Source organism: Dipodomys merriami, unplaced genomic scaffold (genome assembly GCF_024711535.1).
Source record: "Dipodomys merriami isolate MVZ:Mamm:240054 unplaced genomic scaffold, mDipMer1.0.p SCAF_8, whole genome shotgun sequence".
NCBI lineage: Eukaryota > Metazoa > Chordata > Mammalia > Rodentia > Heteromyidae > Dipodomys > Dipodomys merriami.
In genome coordinates, this window is record NW_027206401.1 from 48,536,191 (window position 1) to 48,557,673 (window position 21,483).

The window sequence follows — 21,483 nt, forward strand, 5'->3', positions numbered from 1 at the left end:
AGTAATAGAAATAATAGAGGTGATAGAGAATGTACCAGCATGATTCAGAAGTTTTGAATCAGCTCAATTAGGAGATCCATGTTAATTAGAAATGGAAATAAAAAAGAAGAGGAACACATTTTCTTTGTTGCTCAGAAATAAATGATTCAGTTTCAGATTTGAAACTTTTGGTCCACCATTAGGACATTAATAAGGGAGATCTTTACATCTGAAAATGAGCATCTAGATTTCCTTGGGAGAAAAGTTAAGGAGTGAAGATCTTAGAGTTATTTTCTTTGTAGTTATATTTAGAGTCTTTTAGAATGGAATATATATAGTGAGAACCAGTAATACATGTGTGAAGAACATATCTTATTAAAAAATGGACTGGGCTGGTCACTCTGGTGGCTCACACCTGTAGTCCTAGCTAGTTGGGAGACACAGAATGAACGGTAGGGTCCAGGCTTGAGGCCAGCTTGGGCAGAAAAAATGTTCTTGAAACTCCTCTTAACAAAGAATTGGGTATGGTAGCATAAGCCTGTTATCCTAGCTACTGGGGCTTCTAATATAAGTGGAAATGAGACCCTGTCTCGAAAATAATCAGCAAAAAAATCAGGGCTGGATGGTGTGGCTCAGTAGTGAGAGTGCCTAATTAGCAAGGCTAAGGCCTTGAGTTTAAACCCTAGGACTGCCAAGAAAAACAGCCAAGGAAGGTGAGGAATGTCTGTAATTCCAGCCTTTTGGGAGCTAAAGATAGGAAGATTGTATTTTCAGGCCAGCATTGGTAACAAATGTAGCAAGTTCCTCTCCCAAAGAAAAAATGGGGGCATAGTGGTCTAGCTCTAAGGGAGGTGTTGTTAGGAGGATTGCTTTTGAGACAGTCTTAGGCAAAATGTTTAAGACCCTTTCTGAAAAATAACTAAAACGAGAAAATGGCTAGGAGTGGGACTTAAGTGGTAGAGTCCAGCAAGCTCAAGACCCTGAGTTCAAACCTCAATACTACCAAAAAAAGAAAAAAAAAAGAAAAAGATTCCATTATTTTACTTCTGCTAGCAGGATTATCATTTGGGATTTCATTGGTTTCTTGGAATTGAAATGCTAGAATAATAGAAGTAAAAATAGTATTAAAATGAGGATAGGGATCTTAGCATGAACATATGAAGAATGTACTGTGTCAGCTTTTAGTGTATGCTTGGAATATATGTTCCAAGAATATAACTAACTGCTTATTTCACATGTCACCATGTGAAAATGATATTGTACAGCTGCAAGGCATTTTAAATACCTATGGTCTAGATGTCCTGTTTGACACATGTAAAATGCTACTTAGTATAGTTTTATAAATGATGAAGTCCCACTTTGAACTTGATTGATACTAAGTTGGTAGAGGAAAAGGACTAAAAATATCTCACCTTTGCTGTCCCTACCCCTAGCTTCATTTACATCAAGATATCTCAACCCTTACACAATTGATCCTGCCTCTCCCCTCTTTTCCTCTCCTTTCCTCACATCTCCCCTGCCCTCCCTATCCCTTCCTTCCCTCCCTCCTCTGGCTGTGGGTCTCACTATGTAGACCAGAGGCTAAATTGGAACTTGTTACATAGCCCAGGTTGATCTTGAACTTAGGATCTTCCTGCCTCAGTCCCAGAAGTGCTTAAGTGCAATTTAAGTGCTACTACTCTGTATGGCTATTTTTTTTTTTTAAGTTGTGGATATTTAGTAGCACTCTTGGCCTCTATCCACTAGATGGCAGTAGCATGCCCTTCCCTTTCTCAATGATTACCAAAACATCTCCAGCCATGGCCAAATATCTTCTGGGGGCAAAAATCACTGTTCGTTGAGAACCATTGCTTTACTCAAGAATATATCACACCTTAAGTTAGTTTTCTGCCTGCTTTAATTTTAGAGACTTCCCTTTGCCATATGGCCATTCAGCCAGGTCCCTATGATTTAGTAAGTACTTTGCTAACATAATACTTGGTTGCCTGATATTTATATTGATTTCTGATGTTTCTGTTACCATGTTTCTAGTTTGACAAGATTATTTCAGATAATGAAATCTTATTTTTAAAAGGCTTAAATCTATATTATGTAATGTGTTTGCCCATATTATTTTGGAGATCATGAAAAAATGATTTATTTACTTCAGTTAATTTATTTTTAGAGGGGTTACTCAGCTTGAAAATAGAGTGGGTAAATACTGATTTTGTCTGTAAGTGTGAAAATCCCCTGGTATTGAGTGTAAACGGGTAGAATTGGGGTGGTCATATTTATTTATAATATTTCAGCTTGTGCTTCCTGTGGACACTCTATTCTTTTGACTCCTCAGTACCATAATGAGCCTCTGGGAGGCTGGGATATTCCTATTAAATATGCTTTGTTAGGAGAATGATTAAAAATTTCATCAAATTCTTTTCAATTATGATTGCCAAGTGGAATATTTTACAGTTTCAGTATTTTAAACAAGTCTGTGTCTTTGATAGGAAAAGGAGTGCCACTTGTTGGAAGATAACAAAATCATTTTTGGAAATGGAGTACATTTTACTTATTAATGAATAATATGTTTAATATCGAGATTATTTCTAATTATTATGTTTGAATTCCCGTTAGAAATACAAACCTGGTCGATGTGATGACATTTTGAAATGGAAGCCCCCCAGTCTCAATTCTGTGGATTTTCGCCTAAAGATAACAAGAATGGGAGGAGAAGGGTAAGTATCCACTTCCCAAACCCAAATGATTTTTATTGTTATTATGACTGGTTTGGGGGAGTATAAGAAAGATCTTACTTGTAACCCAATCTGGACTTGGATTTGTGATCCACCTGTTTCAACCTCCCAGTGTTGGGATTATAGGTAGGTGTTACCACACATACTCGCCCCTACAATTTTACATGAAAGAAGACTCTGTATAATTTAAAATTATTTTACAATACTTAAAAGACAAAGTAAAATATAATTTATATACCATATATGTATCTCACTTTTACATTGTATTCATTCCTTTGATCTAGAACAACTACCATTTTGCAAGCATCCTTTAACAGCTAATCAGGTTTAGTCTTTAAGATTTTTTTTACTTTAAATAGCTATTACAAATTAAAAATGAACATTTTTGAATTGTGCAAGTGAAAGTAGATGTTACTAAAAGAATTATAAATAAATGTAAGTTAATTAAATGTATTTAAAATAAATATTTAGTTTTGAGGATATCTCATAGCAAACAATATTTGTTAACTTTCATTAGGATTTTTCAAATGTTCAGGGTGTTAATTTTCTCATGATTATTATTTTGAGATTTTATTGATTGCTGTTTTAAAATAGTAAATGCTTTAGTGTGAATGTATTCACTTTATCTCTAAACTCTTGCTTTATTTTACTTTGTTCCACAAACTTTTAAGACATACCTAAATAAATGTGATATAACAAAATAAGCATTGCTTCCTCAAAGAATTTATAAGGAGAAAGTACATGTAGCTATAGCAAAAAGTTCATTTTACCTGTCAAAGCTAAAACATAGATATACTTTTTGTAGATACTCTAAGAAAGGATATGTTATCAGTTGCAAATGTCCACAGAAGAGAAAAGTATTTTGAAAATGTGAATTTTCAAAGAAAGGATATTGTACAGTGTGCTGGAACTTAGGTAAAGAAAAGGATTTAAAGCGTGTTAACGCTAGTTTTTAAAATATAGGATATTTGATATTTTACACCCTTAACTGTTTGTGACCTGATTTGCTATTGGAATTGATGGCAAAAAATTGTTTGAGAAAATTTTTATGGCGCCCCTCAGTAGATATTTAGATCTCTTGGTCTCATTTTAATCCAGGGATAGGTAATTTTAGACTATTTATAAGACTATGTGGGGCTGGGATGTAGCTCAGTGGCAAAGCGCTTGCCTAGCAAGTGCTGCACCTTCATGGGTTCAGTCCCCAGTACTAAACAAGAAAAGACAAAAAAAAGTACAGTTAAATAAAAAACAAAACTAAACAAATAAGACTATGTGGAATGCACTTGTAAGAATGAATGGTTTTGTGGGTAGTTTCTGTAAATGTTGAGTAAATATCAATATTGATGTATAATAAATTCGAGTGTATTTTTTCTCTAAATGTATGGTATGCAGATATTTTGGGTTGCCAGTTAATTGAGTTCTATACATCAAAAAGCTTGTGGCTTTTTTTGCTCAAGGCCAGTGCTCTACCATTTGAGCCACACAACTTCATTTTGAAAGTAGTAGAGGCTGAGGAATTAATTCAGATGGAACCATTGTTTTAGTTTTGCATTATTATTATTATCATCATCATCATCATCATCATCATCATCATCATCATCATCATCATCAGTATTGGGGTTTGACCTCAGGGCCTTAAGCTCTTAGTTTTGATTTTTTTTTTTTTTTTTGTTGGTCATGGGGCTTGAACTCTGGACCTGAGCGCTGTCCCTCAGCTCATCAGCTCAAGGCCAGCGCTCTACTGCTTGAGCTACAGCACCACTTCTCGTTTTCTGAGAGTTTATTGGAGATAAGAGTTTCACAGACTTTCCTGCCCGGGCTGGCTTTGAACCACAATCCTCAGATCTCAAGGCCTCCTTAGTAGCTAGGATTACAGGTGTGAGTCACCAGCTGTTTTCAGAACTGAGGACTGAATTCAGGGCTAAATCCTCTACTGAGCTAAATCCTCAACCCCTTGCTAAGTGTTTCTGCTCAAGGCTAGCACTCTATCGCTTGAGCCATGCCTCCACTTCCAGCTTTTCTGACATTTGGAGATATGTGTCTTGTGAATATGTCTGCCCTACCTGGCTCCAACTCTTAATTCTTACATCTCAACCTCCCAAGTAGCTAGGATTATAAGACTGAGCCACTGGCACTCAGCTTTTAGTTTTGCATTTCATAGGTCATAGATCTTACAATTACTTAAAAGCCACATGAGAACTGGTGATGTGGCTTATGTGGTAGAGCACCTGTCTAGCACATATAAGATCTTGAGTTCAACTACTAGTTCCACAAAAAATACCCCATAAATATTCAATATTAAAGTTGCTCATAGTAATTAAATATGCAAAATGTAATTCAGTGCTTTTATTCTTAATACATTTTAAAGTATATTTTCCTTCATATATCTTCAAAAAATATTTTTTATTGTATACATTTTGGAACCCATGAAGTTTAAGGTGGTTTCCAGATAGGCATATGTAATTTATATCAATATAAGTATATGGTTTATTTAACATGGGTGTCAGTATTCAAAATGTAATATGTAGTATGAAATGATATATGGTAACTGTTAGGTTAAAACATTGTTCCATTAGTTCCTATAATGTTTATTTATATAAAGAGCTTTCAATTAAGAACTTAGATAACAGACTTCATAGTAACTCAGTATATTGGGAGAGTATCATTACAAATATGTCTGTAATGGTTTGAAAAAGAGTAGCCACAAATTGTAGCAATCTCAGCATTACTGACCTGATGACATCGCATAATCTCAGCTCAGGCAGGGCAGGAGGGTCCTGACTGGGAGGCCTGCCTAAGCCTGCCACAAGACTGCTCCAAAAGAGAAAACAAATGTAGTATGTACTAGCGGAGTGGAGCCAAGACACTAAAATTCCATAGAACAGCTAATTTCTTCTCTTAGTTGGTCTTCCAAGTGTTTCTATGATGATTAAAATGTCTGTAGCATTTTGTTGTTGTTGTTTTATAAAGCTTCATTTTGGGGAGAAGGCTTTGAATTTCAGCTATTATAATAATGTGGTAGTAGTTTCTGGTACCTTGAAATTTAGTACAAATAGAAAAATCTGTATTGAACACCCTGTTGATGGCAATTAAAACCTCAACTTCTCGGTTTTCACTGCTTTTCCCCTAACTATACTGGGATGGCCTTGCTCTTGCTATGCAAGCGCTCTATTACCTGAGACATGCCTCCAGCCCTCCTTTTTACTCTTCATTATCCTTTCGGAAAATATAAGATACATTAATATTAGTTTATCATGGCTTAAAGAAACTTGTATGTTTTTGCAATTTATATTGTTGAATTTGGTTAGATATACAAATAGGGATTTTCATCTGAGAGCTACTCATGGTTTAAAAAATACTATGGTTTTATGTTAAGTAATCTTCAACAAGTTCTTATCAACAGCTAGAATAACAAAGGTAGTCTGTACTCTAGAAATACAAATTCTTGTGAACAGTCAATGGCTTACAGTGAGTGATATAAACTTACTTATGCACAGTAGGTAAGAGAACAGATCCTTGAGCTAGTTTTCTTGAGTTGAAATCTGCTCACTAACTGTGACCTTGAACACATCAAATTTTATCTATGTCTCAGGTTCTTCATCAATAAAATAGAAATTGGCTTCATAAGACTTTTATGAGGATTAAATATATAAAATATTTAGAACAGAACTTAGCACCATAAGCATTTAGAGGTTTACAGTTATTTTTGCTGTTCTAATTAGATTTAAAAGTTCATACTCCCTTTTTTTTTTTTATACATGGGTGAGAAGGCTAAATGTTCTTTGCTCATACTCCCTTTTAATGCACTTATCTTTGACTTATTTGTATAATCTATCACAAATTGTTAGAAGAGACCAGTTTCTGAAATAAAGATTTAAAAGTAATAAATGCTAGTGGGAGAATGTGAACTGGAAACTCTGAAATTAGTGTTGATATTGTAAATTGGTGCAGTTACTTTGCCAAGCAGGTAGTTCCTCAAAATATTCTATTTTACCAAATGATTCATCACTAACAAAGAGAAATGAAAATCGGTGTCCACATAGAAATTTGTATATGAAACTTCTAAGCAATATTATTCATAATAGTCAAGAGATGTAAACAACTGAGATACCTGCCATTGACAAATGAATTCACATGCAAACAAAGAAAATAGCTCTGTTACCCTATATACTAGTGTAGTAGATCCTCTTAAGCAAAGGGGTTCTGAAATGTACTGTCTGGGCTTTAGTTTCAGCTATACCACTCTTAGCCCTTCTATTTTTGTGTTTCTATAACTGTAATTTGGATGATGGCCTATCACTTTTGGAAAAATTAATAAAATTACACATTTAACATTTGTACATAATAATATGTATTGTAATATATATAATGTAATATGATGATATATTTTAATGTTATACATAATATATAGTATAATATGTTATTATAATTATAGTATAATGTTATTATACTATATAATGTTATTATAATTATAGTATAATATGTTATTTAAAAGATCACCGTGGATGAAATGAGGGTAGAGAGCAAAATAGCCATATTATGATCATAGAATATATTGTTGATCACACCAGGGAACTGTCTTCTGATAGTACTTCAAATTAGTTTAGATACAAAAGTGTTTGCCAACTTGTATTTGTATATAAGATTTCAGAAGCTGTATTGCTTTTCTTCATTAAAGATAGCAAGTACATCTGGAATAGCAGCTGCAATTGGTGTAGCAACCTGATTAAATTTATGATAATTCATAATCATTCTAAAGTCTTTGATGGTGGTACTAATCTCTGCACTTCCCTTGGGGATATGTTATTGCTTTTGGTTTGTTCTCCTGGCAGGAAGGGCAAGTTGTGGGGGCTTTCATTTGGCCTTCCCTAGAATAATGACTCTTACCCTATGTGTCAGAGAGCCAATGTGGAAAGTTTTCCCAGTTGTCAAATATTTCTAAGTGGACAAAAACTATAGGTTGTATTTGTACGTGTGTTAGCCCACTTAGATTTATTTATATTTCTACATATTTATTTTTCAACTAATAGAAGAAACCATAAATTATACATATTCATGGAGTGTACCTTGTGATGTTTTAATACATGCACATATTGCACAGTGTTTAAATTAGAGTAAACATCTATCTCCTTCGACATCTTTGTTTAGTCCAGTGCACAGTTAACCTGGCAAACGTTGCCAGTCTTATAAAACATAGTTGGAAGATTTCCAGCTAGGTCAGAACATCTTTTTTTTTTCTGTAAAAAGCCAGACAGTAAATATTTAGAGTTTGTGTCTATGTGTCTCTGTCTCAACTGTTTTGCCATTGGAGTATAAAACTGAGCATTGATATTAGCCTATGCACATAGCCCTGTTACAATGAAATTTATTTTTTAAAAAAATTTGAGGCCAGTTACTGTGTTTTGCACTTTACCGTTTATACTTGTGACAGTTTCAGGATCCTTTTCTTCAAGAAGTGTCTGGACTCATATTTGGTGCTCTCACGCTTGAACCACGTCTCTATCTTGGCTTTTTGCTAGTTAATAGGAGATGGAATCTCATGGATTTTTGTGCTGAATCTGGCTTTGAATTTTGCAAGTCTCAGCCTCCTGAGCTGCTAGGATTACAAGCACGAGCCACCAGCTCTACAATCAATCTTATCTCTCTGTCTATCCATCTCTTCTTTATCTATCTTGTTTCTAGTGTGGCCTAGGAGAAGAAAGGAGGAGCTGTAGCTGACCCCTTTTCAGTTCCTCTGTGTGGCTGCCTTTTCTATTTGTTTGTTTGTTTAGGTTTCTGTTAAAAGTTGTATCCCCCTGCTTCCTACAGAAAATCTTTTTCAGACCACCATCTATCACGTCACCAATATTATAATCAAAGTGCCATCATCACAGTAAATACTGGCTTAGGCAAGATTAGGTAATAGCTGTTAGTTCTAAGAGGAAAAATTTCATGAGAAGTGAGATAGTATCTTTTTTTTTTTTAAATTTTAATATCCTGCGGTGCTGGGCATGACATTCAGAGCTCATGTTGGACAAGCACTCTTCACTACAGAGCTATGGTCCTCAGCCCACCATGGGTTTCAGTATTTTTCTGTGGACTGCTTAGTATTTACTGGGGCAATGTAATGACTGTACGGTTGAGAATTTAACCAATTTCCTTATAGTAGGTATAAGTTAATATTAGCAGAGAACAAAATGGACATCATGTGTTTTAGTTAACTAGAATTCTGACTGTGGAAATGAAGTGTGAATCTAACAATGTGAAAACAATCTCAAGTGGAATAGTTAATGTTTTTCAGAAAATAGATTATTTCTCTGTTGTCATAAAGCAAAATCCAAAATGTATATACATATTGCATAAAATTTCATTAGGTCAAATCTAAATTGCAACAAAAGCATGTTATCTCTGACAAGCAGTTATCTCAGAGAGTCTTGCCTCCTGTGTTTCTTTGTGATCCCCTTCATTATTGAGTGTTTGTTCCCTATTTCTTCCTATTAACCAAGCACTGAACTGTATTTGGTGAAAAATTTCTGAAATGAGTTTTTTTGGAGTAAGGGAGTATTGAGGTTTGAACTCAGGACCTTGTGCTTGCTAGGCAGGTGCTCTACTATTGAGCCATTCCCTTAGCCTTTTTTTGCACTGGTGTGTGTGCGTGCGTGCACGTGCTTTTGTGTGCGTGCGTGCGTGCGTGCGTGCGTGCGTGCGTGTGTGTGTGTGTGTGTGTGTGTGTGTGTGTGTATGGGCACGCTGTTTTGGTGCTGGTATTGGGATTTGAACTCAAGGCCTCAATACTTTCACTCAGCTTTTTCACCTATGGCTGTTGCTCTACTACTTCAGCCTTACCCTCTCCCCTGCCTTTTTGCTGGTTAAATGGATATAAGAGTTTTAGGGATTTGTCTGCTCAGGTTGGCTTTGAACCTACATTTTTTAGATCTCAGCCTCCTGAGCAGCTAAGTATAGCCATTAGCCATTTGTGCCCAGCTTTGCACTGCTTACTTTTAAGATAGGGACTTGCTTCTTCCCAGTAACATAGTTGGACTGCGAGTCTCCTATATTTTTGTTTACCGCTGGGGTGATAGTGATGAGCCTCTATTCCCAGATTCTTCCATGAAAAGGAGACTAGTGGAATTTTCTGAACAGGGCAAACTGGAGTCATGATCCTCAGGATGTCAGCTTTCCAAATAGGATTATAGGAGTGAACCATCAACATCCATTTTTAATTGAATTTCTCATTCACTTTTTTTTTTTTTTTTGCCAGTTGTGGAGCTTGAACTCAGGGTGTGAGCACTGTCCCAGAGCTGCTTTTGCTCAGGCTAGCACTGGAGCCACCGCACCACTTCTGGCTTTTTTCTGTTTATATGATGCTGAGGAATTGAACCTAATGCTTCAAGCATTCTAGGCAAGCACTCTCCATAAGCCATATTGCCAGCCCAAAATAGTTCACTTGTAATATTTTTTTTGTTGTTGGTTGTAGGGCTTGAACTCAGGGATGGGCACTGTCCCTGAGCTCTTTTGCTCAAGTCTAGTGCTCTACCATTTGAGCCACAGTGCCCCTTAATTTTACTAATTTCTTATCCAACAGGCTTTAGTTATAATGAAACAATTCACACTTTCCCAAACATTAATCACTTGAGGTCTTTTTGTTTTCCATGTCATTATGAGAAGGGAACATCTTGACCTTTTAAAGTGATACAGTATAGTGCAAGTGAGTAAGAATAATTTGAGATAACTGAATATGAACTATGGGAAGAAAAATATTTGAAATCCTTCTTTTTATGAATAGTTTTAAAATCTCTAAAATCACATAATCATGTTTCTCATGTATGGCAGTCTGTGACCTAAAAAAGAGAGCAAATGTATGTATGATAGATGGAAATAACTTAAGACTTAGTTAAACTAATGTGTAAAGATAGGAGTAAAAGTTGCTTCTTGGAGCATAAAAATTCTAAAGGGAGTTTAGGATGAACTTATAAAAAGTGTAGTATGGAACTGGGGCTGGGAAGGTGGCTCAGTGGTAGAGTGTTTGCCTTGCATGTATGAGGCCCTGGATTCGATTCCTCAGCACCACATAAGCAAAAAAAGCAAAAAGCCGGAAGTGGCGCTGTGGCTCAAGTGGTAGAGTGCTAGCCTTGAGCTGAATTGCGGAGGGACAGGCCCAGGCCAAGAGTTTAGGCCCCACGACCGGAACAACAACAAAAAAAAAGTGTAGTATGGAACTATATACTTCCATGTTTTCGAGTATATACATTTTATTATTTTTTGTGATTTTATTATTTTTACTGATTTTTTTCCCCCAGTCATGGGGCTTCAATTCTGGGCACTGTCCCTCAGCTCTTCAGCTCAAGGCAAGTGTTCTACCATTTGAGCCATAGCGCTGCTTTTGGATTTCTGGTAGTTTATTGGAGATAAAAAGAGTCTCACGGAGGGACTTTCTTGCCCAGGCTGGCTTTGAACCGTGATCCTCAGATTTCAGCTTCCTGAGTAGCTAGGATTACAGGTGTGAGCCACTGGTGCCTGTCTTTACTGAATTTTAATTAGGAACTCTTATCAAATTTCTTTTTGAAAATTTGTTAATCCTGTGTTTTAAATTATGTTAACTTTTCTAGATGTACTTTGCACCTGCCGGTAGCAGTGAACTATTTTATATTTATTAAATTCGTTATTTTTTCTTTGTCTTTATTAGCTTCACTACCATGTAGGACACTTTCATTGTTTTTGAGATTGGATCTGGCTGTGTAGCTTTTGCTGATCTTAAACTCATAATCCTTCTGCTTTAGCTTTCTAAGCCCTGGCATTATAGGTTTGTACCACTACACTCGGCTTTAGGAGATGTTTGAAGCCTTACATTGTAAGCAGTTTCTATTTACATACTTAATGTTGGCCTTCTAGGGTTTAAGTATATTGTCTTTGGTTGACTATTGACTTATCTTCAGTTTAAGTATATCATTAAGCGTTTTGAAGAAAGATGCATTCAATTGTGATTTAACTTACATCAAAATACAATCATTTTGATGTTAAGGGTTAATAAAAGATTATATTAGAACATTGTCCACTAATTTCTACTCTAGTCAGTATCCTGAAAGTTAATTTGAAGTGTTAATTTTTATTATTTCTGTTTCTTCAAATATTACGAAAGCCTCTTTTTTGGTTTTAGAATCTTGTTTTTAGGATCATCAGAAATCTTTAGATTATCTTTTTTTTTTTTAGATTGTCTTTGAAAAGTGGAGAATTCTGAAAATATATTGCTCTCCCTAATTTTATATTGTGTATTTTTTAAAAGGGAGCTTCCTATAGGATTGTATTAGTTTACTATAGAAATAATAGTGTATATAGTTTAAAAAATTGTCTTCAAGTAGTTCAATTCAGCTAGTCAATTTATGAGTACAATATCTTGATCAGAGTCTCCCTTCCATCATTTTCCCTTACCCCCCCCCCCATCCATCTTAGCCCTTTCTCAAGTTACCTGGTTCTGCTTTCATGTGTTTACAGTGAGTATTATTACTATTTTTGACCACCATTCTTGTCTCCATTCATCTGTCCCCTAACCTCACCTCCTTCTAACAAAATGTACTTCAGCTTCTTCATATTCATTTTTTTATTAAACTGTAAGTTATTCTTAGACCATTAGAATCCTTCCTTCTGTATACCATATTTCAGTCAATTGGTATATATATGTGTGTGACCCTGTATTTATTTTCTTATGTTATACATGCTTTCTCTCATATGGAGGTTAGATATAAATTACAAACATCTATAGAAGTAATTATAAAATTTTTACTAAGCTTAGTTTTTAGAACGAGCAATTTTGTACAGTTTGCTATATTATATTTGTCCTAAGGCATTTATGAAGTTACTATATCTGTTGTTAAACACCCCAAGTTCAAATTCTTGTTATATTTTAATGATCATAGGAGGAAAGGTTAGGGCTTTTTAGCTACTGTGCATTTATCAACTAAAATTAGTTATGAATAAATAGGTCTATTATTAAAATAATTAGTGATAGAATTATATTCCATTAATTTTCAGTCTGTTTTGAACCAAGTCATTTAATTTGGTTTAAAGAGTTAATTATGATGAGAGAATGTTTAATATCCTAGCATATGACAGTCTCAAAATATAAATATGGTAATTTATTATAAAAAGAAGAAAGCTAAGATATATCATTGGTAATGCAAGTCTTTTATCTCTGGGAAATGGAACTCATATTAAGCTTTGAATCTCAGGGGAGAATAAATGGGGGAGGATATAAGAGAAGCTACCTTAGCAAAATGGGCCTCCTGGTCCTGAATAAAAGGATGACAAGAGCAAGTATAATTCAAGATTTCTGAAAACCTTCTTATAGTAGTTGAGCTAAGAGTATTTAGTATCTTATTTTGGCTATATTGACATTTGTATTTATGATGTTTGTTTTAAAAAGTACATAATTAAGAGTAATGCACTTCATTCTGTAATATCAATTTGGGTTTTGGTTTTTAAGTTCCTGTTTACTATGTGAGTCTTGTCTAATATAAACACTACAGATCTTATAAATACTACAATTGCATTGCTATTAAATCATGGCCTTGTATTCTTTTAATTAGAAATCTCTGTCAACTGGAAGATTTCTATTTATAGCAAAATGATACTTTATGAATCATATTGAGAAACAGAAGCCACTGCAGGTTTCAGAAACGTGTTTTCAGCCATCAAAGGACATCTACGCTAGGCAGCTTTTAAAAAGTACGTTTAATTTCCTTTAATTTTTTGAAAATTATATGCAAGTTAACTCTTTGTGTAAAGACTATTTCTACTGACCACTATTCATTTACATGAGCTCCTTAAGCATCAAATTTATCTCTTTTTACTAGTATCTTCATTTTTATAAGATGAGCTGGAATATATATTATTTAGATTTAAAAGCTGCATGGTCACTTCAGATTGACTTCATTGAAGGAGGTATAGACCATATTATATGGTCTCAAGAGAGTTTAGAATAAATTAACTGTAAATTACATGAATTCATTACTAAGGAACAAAGACCCTTTCATCTTTTTCAGAATCTTAATTTATGAATAAGAAAAAAATTCACTATCCCCGCCTTTCATTTGCTTTCAAACTTTCAGTGTAAATAGCAGTTCTAGTTATAACTGATTTATGACTATTCAGTAAGCATTTATTAAAATCCATTTATGTGCAAACTTGTTAGGTGCTAGGAATAAATAGATAGATAAGCCTCATCCTAGTGGTTAGATGGAGACAATAGATTCAAATAACTATCAGGGTGAAAAATGCTGTATTGTTATTGTAGTTGAAAGTACTGCAGTAGCTCAGACAATTTTATATCTTATTAAGTATAAAAATGACATACCAGAGATTTCTATAGAAGATGATTCACTTGAGCAAAGCCTTTTAAGTGATAGGAATGATATTCAAAACAGGAAACATAGTATGAAAGAAGACTTGAAACTATTCAATGTTTATTGAATAACTAGAATTTATGGAAGTTGAATCTTGTATTAAGTTTATCAGGACTCAGACGATGACATATTGAGAAATCAGAGTGAAGATTTAAAATTTGTGTTGGAGAGTTAGTGGCTTTTAAGCTGGCTAGCCTAAGGAGTGGCTGTTTCAGATTGAAAAAACAAGGAAGATGAACCAAAATATTAAGTCTCATTGATACAGAACCATATGGACAGAAGGGAAGGAGGTGAGGTGTTAGCCAGTCAGATACGTGGTGAAGGGTATAACATAGAAGAAGAAAGGCAGCAACAGAGTCTGTTATCAGCATGGGAGCAAGTGTGACAAAGGATGACTAAGTGAAGGAGGGAGAGAACTAGAAGAGTGTAAGCACTACATTATTTACATTATAGTTAGTCTAAGGACTTCACTTTATTCTGAGGTAAGTAGGAGACATTCAAGAGTTTGAGGATTAGAACTGACTGACTGCTATGATGAGAATGGACAGGAAAAGGTCAGGCAAATCAAAGAGTTTATTGCAGGAAGCCAGACAGAGCTCTTATGACTAGGTTGATAACACTGATGATGATTCGAAAGGGTTAGATTCGGAGTATATTTTGAAGAAATAGTGTGATGATTTTCTTTACTGTGTCAGTTTAGTTAAAATTGAGTTGTATTGAGAAATATATACTTTAAAAACTCTGATATTGATGGTTGGTAGTACTAATGTCTTATTAACATGTTATACATTTGACTAAACTCTACTAATGGACTAAGTATACTTATTTTTTTTTTTTTTTTTTTTTTGTCGGTCATGGGGCTTGAACTCCAGGCCTGGGCGCTGTCCCTCAGCTCTTCAGCTCAAGGCGAGCGCTCTACCACTTGAGCTACAGCGCCACTTCCGGTTTTCTGGTGGTTTATTGGAGATAGGAGTCTCATGGTCTCTCCTGCCCGGGCTGGCTTTGAACCGCGATCCTCAGATCTCAGCCTCCTGAGTAGCTAGGATTACAGGCGTGAGCCACCAGCGCCCGGCTTCTAAGTATACTTATTTTAAAAGAATTATATCACCTGTCACTTTAGGTATCAATTAACCAGACTTATCAATATACGTTTTCTTTGTTTTTTGGCCATTGACTTTATTTTTATTTATTTATTTATTTATTTTTTGGGTCCAGTCTTGGATCTGAACTCTGGGCCTGGGGGCTGTCACTCAGCTCTTCACCTCCAGTCTTGGATCTGAACTCTGGGCCTGGGCGCTGTCACTCAGCTCTTCACCTCAAGGCTAGCGCTCTACCACTTGAGTGTGGCCATTGATTTTAAATATTGCGCGCGCGCACACACACACACACACACACACACACACACACACACACACACACACACACACACACACACACACACACACACACACACACACACACACACACACACTCTCTCTCTCTCTCTCTCTCTCTCTCTCTCTCTCTCTCTCTTACCCATTTTGATGCATTTAATAATGAATTACTTAGTTGCCAAGTTAGTAATGTAACATTTTGATCCTGGTACTAGAAATTATGCTTGTTTACTGAATGTGTCATCCCCATTTTCACCTTGACAAGGTCAAATCCAAAATATCATGGAAGACCAGTTCTTTTTACTGAGCTACGGACTAAGTTATGAAACGTTTTTTTTCTCAGGGACTTCTTTCCCTCTGTAATCATGCAACTTTCTTCCTCTTTTGCTGACATATTTTTTTCCTATGCATTTTCCACCTCCTAAATATTTAAGTTGCCAGAAAAATTCAGGCTTTTAAAATCTGGTGCCAATTTGCTGCAAGTTACTGGGAAAAACTGAGATTGTTTAGTTTTTCCTGTTTGGCCTTCCCTAGTAGCTGGACAAGGACAAGTAAGAGAGGACTCAGTTTGGGGATGGTCTCTCTTCTGTAGGGATGCTAATCCTGAAAGCTCCTGGTCCCACTCTGATGACCTCATTTAATCTTAATTACTTCCCTAAGGGTCTCACTTCCTGTATAGGCAAGCTAAGGATTGGAGCTTCAACATATGAATGGAGATGGGATAGGAGAGGGCTTAAACATATTTTGTATAACATTCTGCTCCTGCCTCCTCCCAAATTGATGTCTTTCTCTCCTGCAGAGGAGGATGATTTCATCCCTAGTGCCCTTCAAAGTCTTAACTCATACAACCACTACTCTAAAGTCTAAATCTCATCTAAATTAGATATACGACTTAAGGAACATTTCACTTTTAGGCAAATACTTCTGTATCTGATTTGTAAAACCACCACGTAGTTTATGTGTTGTGGGATAGTCATCTCATTCTTAAAGGCAGAAATCAGAAGGAAGAAAAGAGGGATGAATCCCTACCAAGTCTACTATCTAGCAAGACAATCTCCATTAGACCAAAAATTTTGAGAATAATGTTGTGTAATCTATGCTCTGCCTTCTAGATTAGTTGACTCTGCCTTCTGGACCAGGGTGGGAACAGTGTGCCCACAAAAGTCTCCCTCCCTGGTGGAGCTTGTTGGTGTCAGTCTTACTTTTCTTGAATGATAACACTTGTTCACAGCCTGCTAGATTTATGATTCTGTTGTGTAGAATCCATGAAGTCCAACAATCTATCTTTTTAATAGTCTGTTCAGTTCAAACTAGCAGCTTATCTGCTCAATGCAATTCCATAACCTCTTTATCTTTTTGTGCCTAGTTTATTTCAGTTAGCATAATGACCTCCCAGGTTGCATCAGTATTGTTGTAAGTAACAGGATTTCATCCTTTTTAATGGTACAATGGTAGTTCATTTTATATGTGTGTGTGTGTGTGTGTGTGTGTGTGTGTGTGTGTGTGTGTGTGTGTGTATTCATTCATCAATTGATTCACACTTAGATTGTTTCCATTTCTTAACTATTAAAACTGGTGTTGTAATGAATATAGAGTACAAATTACTGTTCAACATACTGAATTAACTTCCTTTTTAAATGTATACTCAGTAGGATTGCAAGGTATGAGTAGTTCTAGTTTTAGGTTTTTGAGATATCTTGATGCTATTTTTCATAATGGTTATAGTAATTTATATTCCTACCAATAATATGCAAGAGCTCCCTTTTCTCTATATCCAAAAATAGTATTTTCTTTATTTGTAGATGATATAGTTATGTGTAGAAAAATTTTATTACTGTATATGGAGAGAATAAATTAAAAAAGCAAAAAAAGTGAATAGCTGTAAGGAATTTTGGAAGAAGTCCAGTTTCCTTCCTCTGAGAAGCTGGGATCACCAGTAAATCTAATGAATAATAGAGAATGGATTTAACAGAGTGAGAGGTAATGAATTTGCTTCTAGATAAGTTTATTATATATCATTAAAATTGCTCACTAAGTGTAGAAGCATATTAATTTGCAATTTAGAAAGAAGTTTGCATCAAAGACAGAGATTTAGAAGTGATCTGTTTACATGAGGTAAAAACTATCCAAATGAATTAAATTAACCTGGGTTAATGTATAAAGTTAGATACATTTGTAGATAAAACTCTAGAGAACACTTGTATTAAAGAGAAATCAGGAGAAGAAGAAAGAGGAGCTGATGTTCATCACTCAGTTAGATTCACTTATTGTTTATTTGTTTGTAGTACTGGTCAAACCCAGGGTTTCACACGTATTAGTCAAACACTACCACTGAGCTACATCCAGCCTTTTAATTTAAAAAGTAACTACAATTAATATGGTTGTTAGTTATCACTAAGTACTTGTTGATTTGAATTGTTCAGTGAATAATTCAGTGAGTAAAAAGTGGTGAATATTTCTTCAGGAAAGCTGTTTTTAGTCCAAGAGCTTTGTTAACAAAGGGAAGAGATGAGTAAAACTAACACCTACAGCATTTCCAACAAATGACTTTTCAAATATAACCATGTCTTTTTTTTGCCCATCCTGGGGCTTGAATTCAGGGCCTGGCTACTGCCCCTTATCCTTTTTGTGCTCAAGGCTAGTGCCCTACACAATGCCACTTCTGGCTTTTTTTTTTTGGGTCCGGTCGTGGGGCCTGAACTCTGGGCCTGGGTGCTGTCCCTCAGCTCTTCAGCTCAAGGCTGGTGCTCTACCACTTGAGCCACAGCGCCACTTCTGGCTTTTTTCTTTTTGCTTATGTGGTGCTGAGGAATCGAACCCAGGGCCTCATGCATGCAAGGCAATCGCTCTACCACTGAGCCACCTTCCCAGCCCCACTTCTGGCTTTTTTGAGTAGTTTATTGGAGGTAAGAGTCTCACGGGGACTTTTCTGCGAGGGCTGATTTTGAACCATCATCTTCAGATATCAGCCTCCTGAGTAGCTATGATTACAGACATGAGCCACTGGTGCCTGGCTATCCTTGTCTATACCTTTAGTAAATATAATTAAGAGAAAGAGAAAAACATTGTTTTGAACACTTTTAGTATTATTTCTGTGGTTATTGAAAAACACATGAAATTCACTTTGGGTATAATTTATCTTGTAATTATTTTCTTTGTACCTTAGATTAAATGAGCCTCATCTTTTATTACAAAGACACAGATGATCGTGGAGCTAATGTGCCAATCATGTAATTCTATTATAAGCTATAATATATAAAAGTTGTACTGAAATGGAGTAGGTCTGAGAAATAGTCAAATGAGTCAGGGAATCTTTCAATAAGGTTATTACAATATTTAGTTTAGATTTTAAATATACCTTAAAATTTACTTTGAATAGAGTTTTATTTATATTATGTTGTTTTTACCATCTATTCCACAGAATTTTACCCAGTTGTTAATTACTCAAATTATATACTCAGAAGAGAGGATAGTTATTTCCATTTTATAGATGAGGAAATTGAGAAAAGTCATTTAGTTTATAACTAGCTCAAAATTATTTAGTGAGTTGAGATTAGAACTGGAACAAGAGAACAAGATTTTTTTTTTTAAAACCATGATCCTGCATGTAGTTCAACAGACCATGACAGTAGCCAAATTAAATTTGTGTATCTTTCATAATGAGAGCAAGGCAGAGAAAGATTATCCATTTAAAATGAAGTTTTAGACATGTTTTGTAACTGTCTAATTTTTCAGTCTGATGCATCAAAAATGTTTCCTCATTGTGTATCTCTACTTTCATAGGCAGCATAATAAAAAGCCTATAATATAAGACAATAATTTCAAAAGTTATTTGCCCTTAATAAGTATGACATTTACTTCAAAACAAACTACATATTATTACAATTTAAAGAGAATTTGATAAAACAGTACATATGCTTATCATTAAAATATTACATATATGAATTTTATATTTATACCTATACAATGTAAGGCTTAATGAAATTTTCATAGGCTCACATACTATTGATGTGAATGAATGCTACTGTGTAAATTCAATTGGCTTTTGAAGTTAGTTTATTTAAATCTATTTCCTATCTTCTCAGATTGAACATTTATCTAAATATAGTATCAGTGTGGTCATTTGTAATAAAAATGCCAGATTGGATGACTTTAATAATGGAACTATATTCCTTTTGGTTCTGGAGAAAGAGAAGTCCAAAATTTGAGTGCCAACATTGTTCAGTTCTGGTGAGGCCCTCATCCTGATTTGCAGATGGCTGCCTTCATTGCATTCTCTCATAGAAAAGAGAAAAGCAGTCAAGATCTCTGTCTCATCTCTAATGGCACTAATAACAAATAACCCATAACTAATAACAAATAACTAATAACCCATAATAACTAGTAACACCCATAACTTAAAGATACACTTTCTTTTTAGAGCAATTCCTTATAATGCATTAGGATTTCCTTCCCCTTCACTCTTTTTCCTTCCTCCCTCCTCTCTTCCCTCTTTGCCATTTCAAGTTGGAAAATTTTTATCACTGGTAATTAGTGGCTTGAATTCTAGCTTTAGCTTTTATTTTGCTAAATATGTCGATCATGAAGCATGTTTGAGAATCAGAATCCCAATGTAGCAGTTTTGCCTTGTGGAGATTTCATCCCTTCCTCTTTTCTTTTTCTTAGAAAAGATCTTGCTATGTTCCTAGAACTCCTAGGCTCCAACAAGATTCATTTCAGCCTTTTGAGTAGCTGGGGCTATACAAGTTTTCCTTTTTGTCTTTTCCTTTTTGTCTGTTGCTCAAGTTTTTCTTTTTGTATTCCGTTGTTCAAATTGTACTTGATAACCAGGTAAATGGATTATAATATACTGCTTTCTCATTTCATGCTTTTGTTTTATACTATTTTCTTTAAAATGACCCAGTTTGAGGTGGTAATAAACGAATTTGCATTTGACCTCTTGTCCTACCTGACTAAGGTTAAGAAAGCCTATAATGAAACTAAGTTATTATAAATGTTAGTCTCTAATTCCAAGTTAATCCCTAACATCTTTGAAGCCTGATAGTTTTCTGTTAATTAGCATTCCTTATAATGTGGCCTTGAGTTATAGTTTTTTACTTGAGCTCTTAATTTGCCTATTGTAAACAACAGATTTTGAGTTAAATTCAGTTCCTGAACAAAAGTTAACATGTGGTTATTTTCTGATACTTTATTATTTAGTAGGAATATGTTGAGTTTGTTTCTGTTCTAAATTTCCTGTCATTAGGCTCTCAAGTTACATATTCACTTTTTTTTTAATTGTGAAAATACTGTACAGAGGGGTTACAGTTACATGGGCAAGGTAATGAGTACATTTCTTATCAAGCATTGTTGCCTCCTCTTTTGTTTCCCCTTCCCATCCCATCTCCCCCCGCCCCCCAGCCAAAGTTGTAAAGTTTGTTTTTCGACGTAACGTCTTGTACATCTCATTGTTGCAGTGGGTCCACCTGTATCCCTAGTTAAACAATTTGTTTTTTCCCATCAAATACAGTGAAAACAGGGGTTATATCGTGGGGGAGGGACAGCATATTCACTTTTAATTTTATTATCTATTCATACTATACCAAGTTAGATAATATTTAAATATATTATAATATCTAATGGTATATATTAGAATAATGTAATTATAACAATTATATATTGATACGTATATCAATATATTTGGGGTGTGTGTGTGTGTGTGTGTGTGCGTGCGCATGTGCATGTGTGCAGTATTGACAATTGAACTCTAGATCTTTTGTCTTTTGCTTACTAGGACAGTGCTCTAGCACTTGAGCCATACCTTTATCCCTGAGATTATTGAGATTTTTCTTCTCTAGAAATCTAAATTTTCTTTTTTTTATTATACTTTTTTATTGTGAAAACACTGTGCAGAGGGGTTACAATTACATGGGCAAGATAATGAGTACATTTCTTATCAAGCATTGTAGCCTCCTCCTTTGTTTCCCCTTCCCATCCCTTCCCATCCTCCCCTCGCCTCCCCCAACCCAATCCTTCCCCCCTCAC

At 35.1% G+C, this 21,483-nt stretch overlaps 1 protein-coding gene across 2 annotated transcripts in view; it reads left to right on the forward strand.

The window, feature by feature from the left end:
• Nucleotides 1-21,483, forward strand: part of Rngtt (RNA guanylyltransferase and 5'-phosphatase) — a 245,683-nt gene that overhangs the window by 126,698 nt on the left and 97,502 nt on the right. For both annotated transcript variants that reach the window (XM_070010861.1, XM_070010862.1), the window contains exon 13: nt 2,590-2,690. In XM_070010861.1, the coding sequence (XP_069866962.1) occupies nt 2,590-2,690 (101 nt within the window). The remainder of the gene's footprint in view (nt 1-2,589; nt 2,691-21,483) is intronic.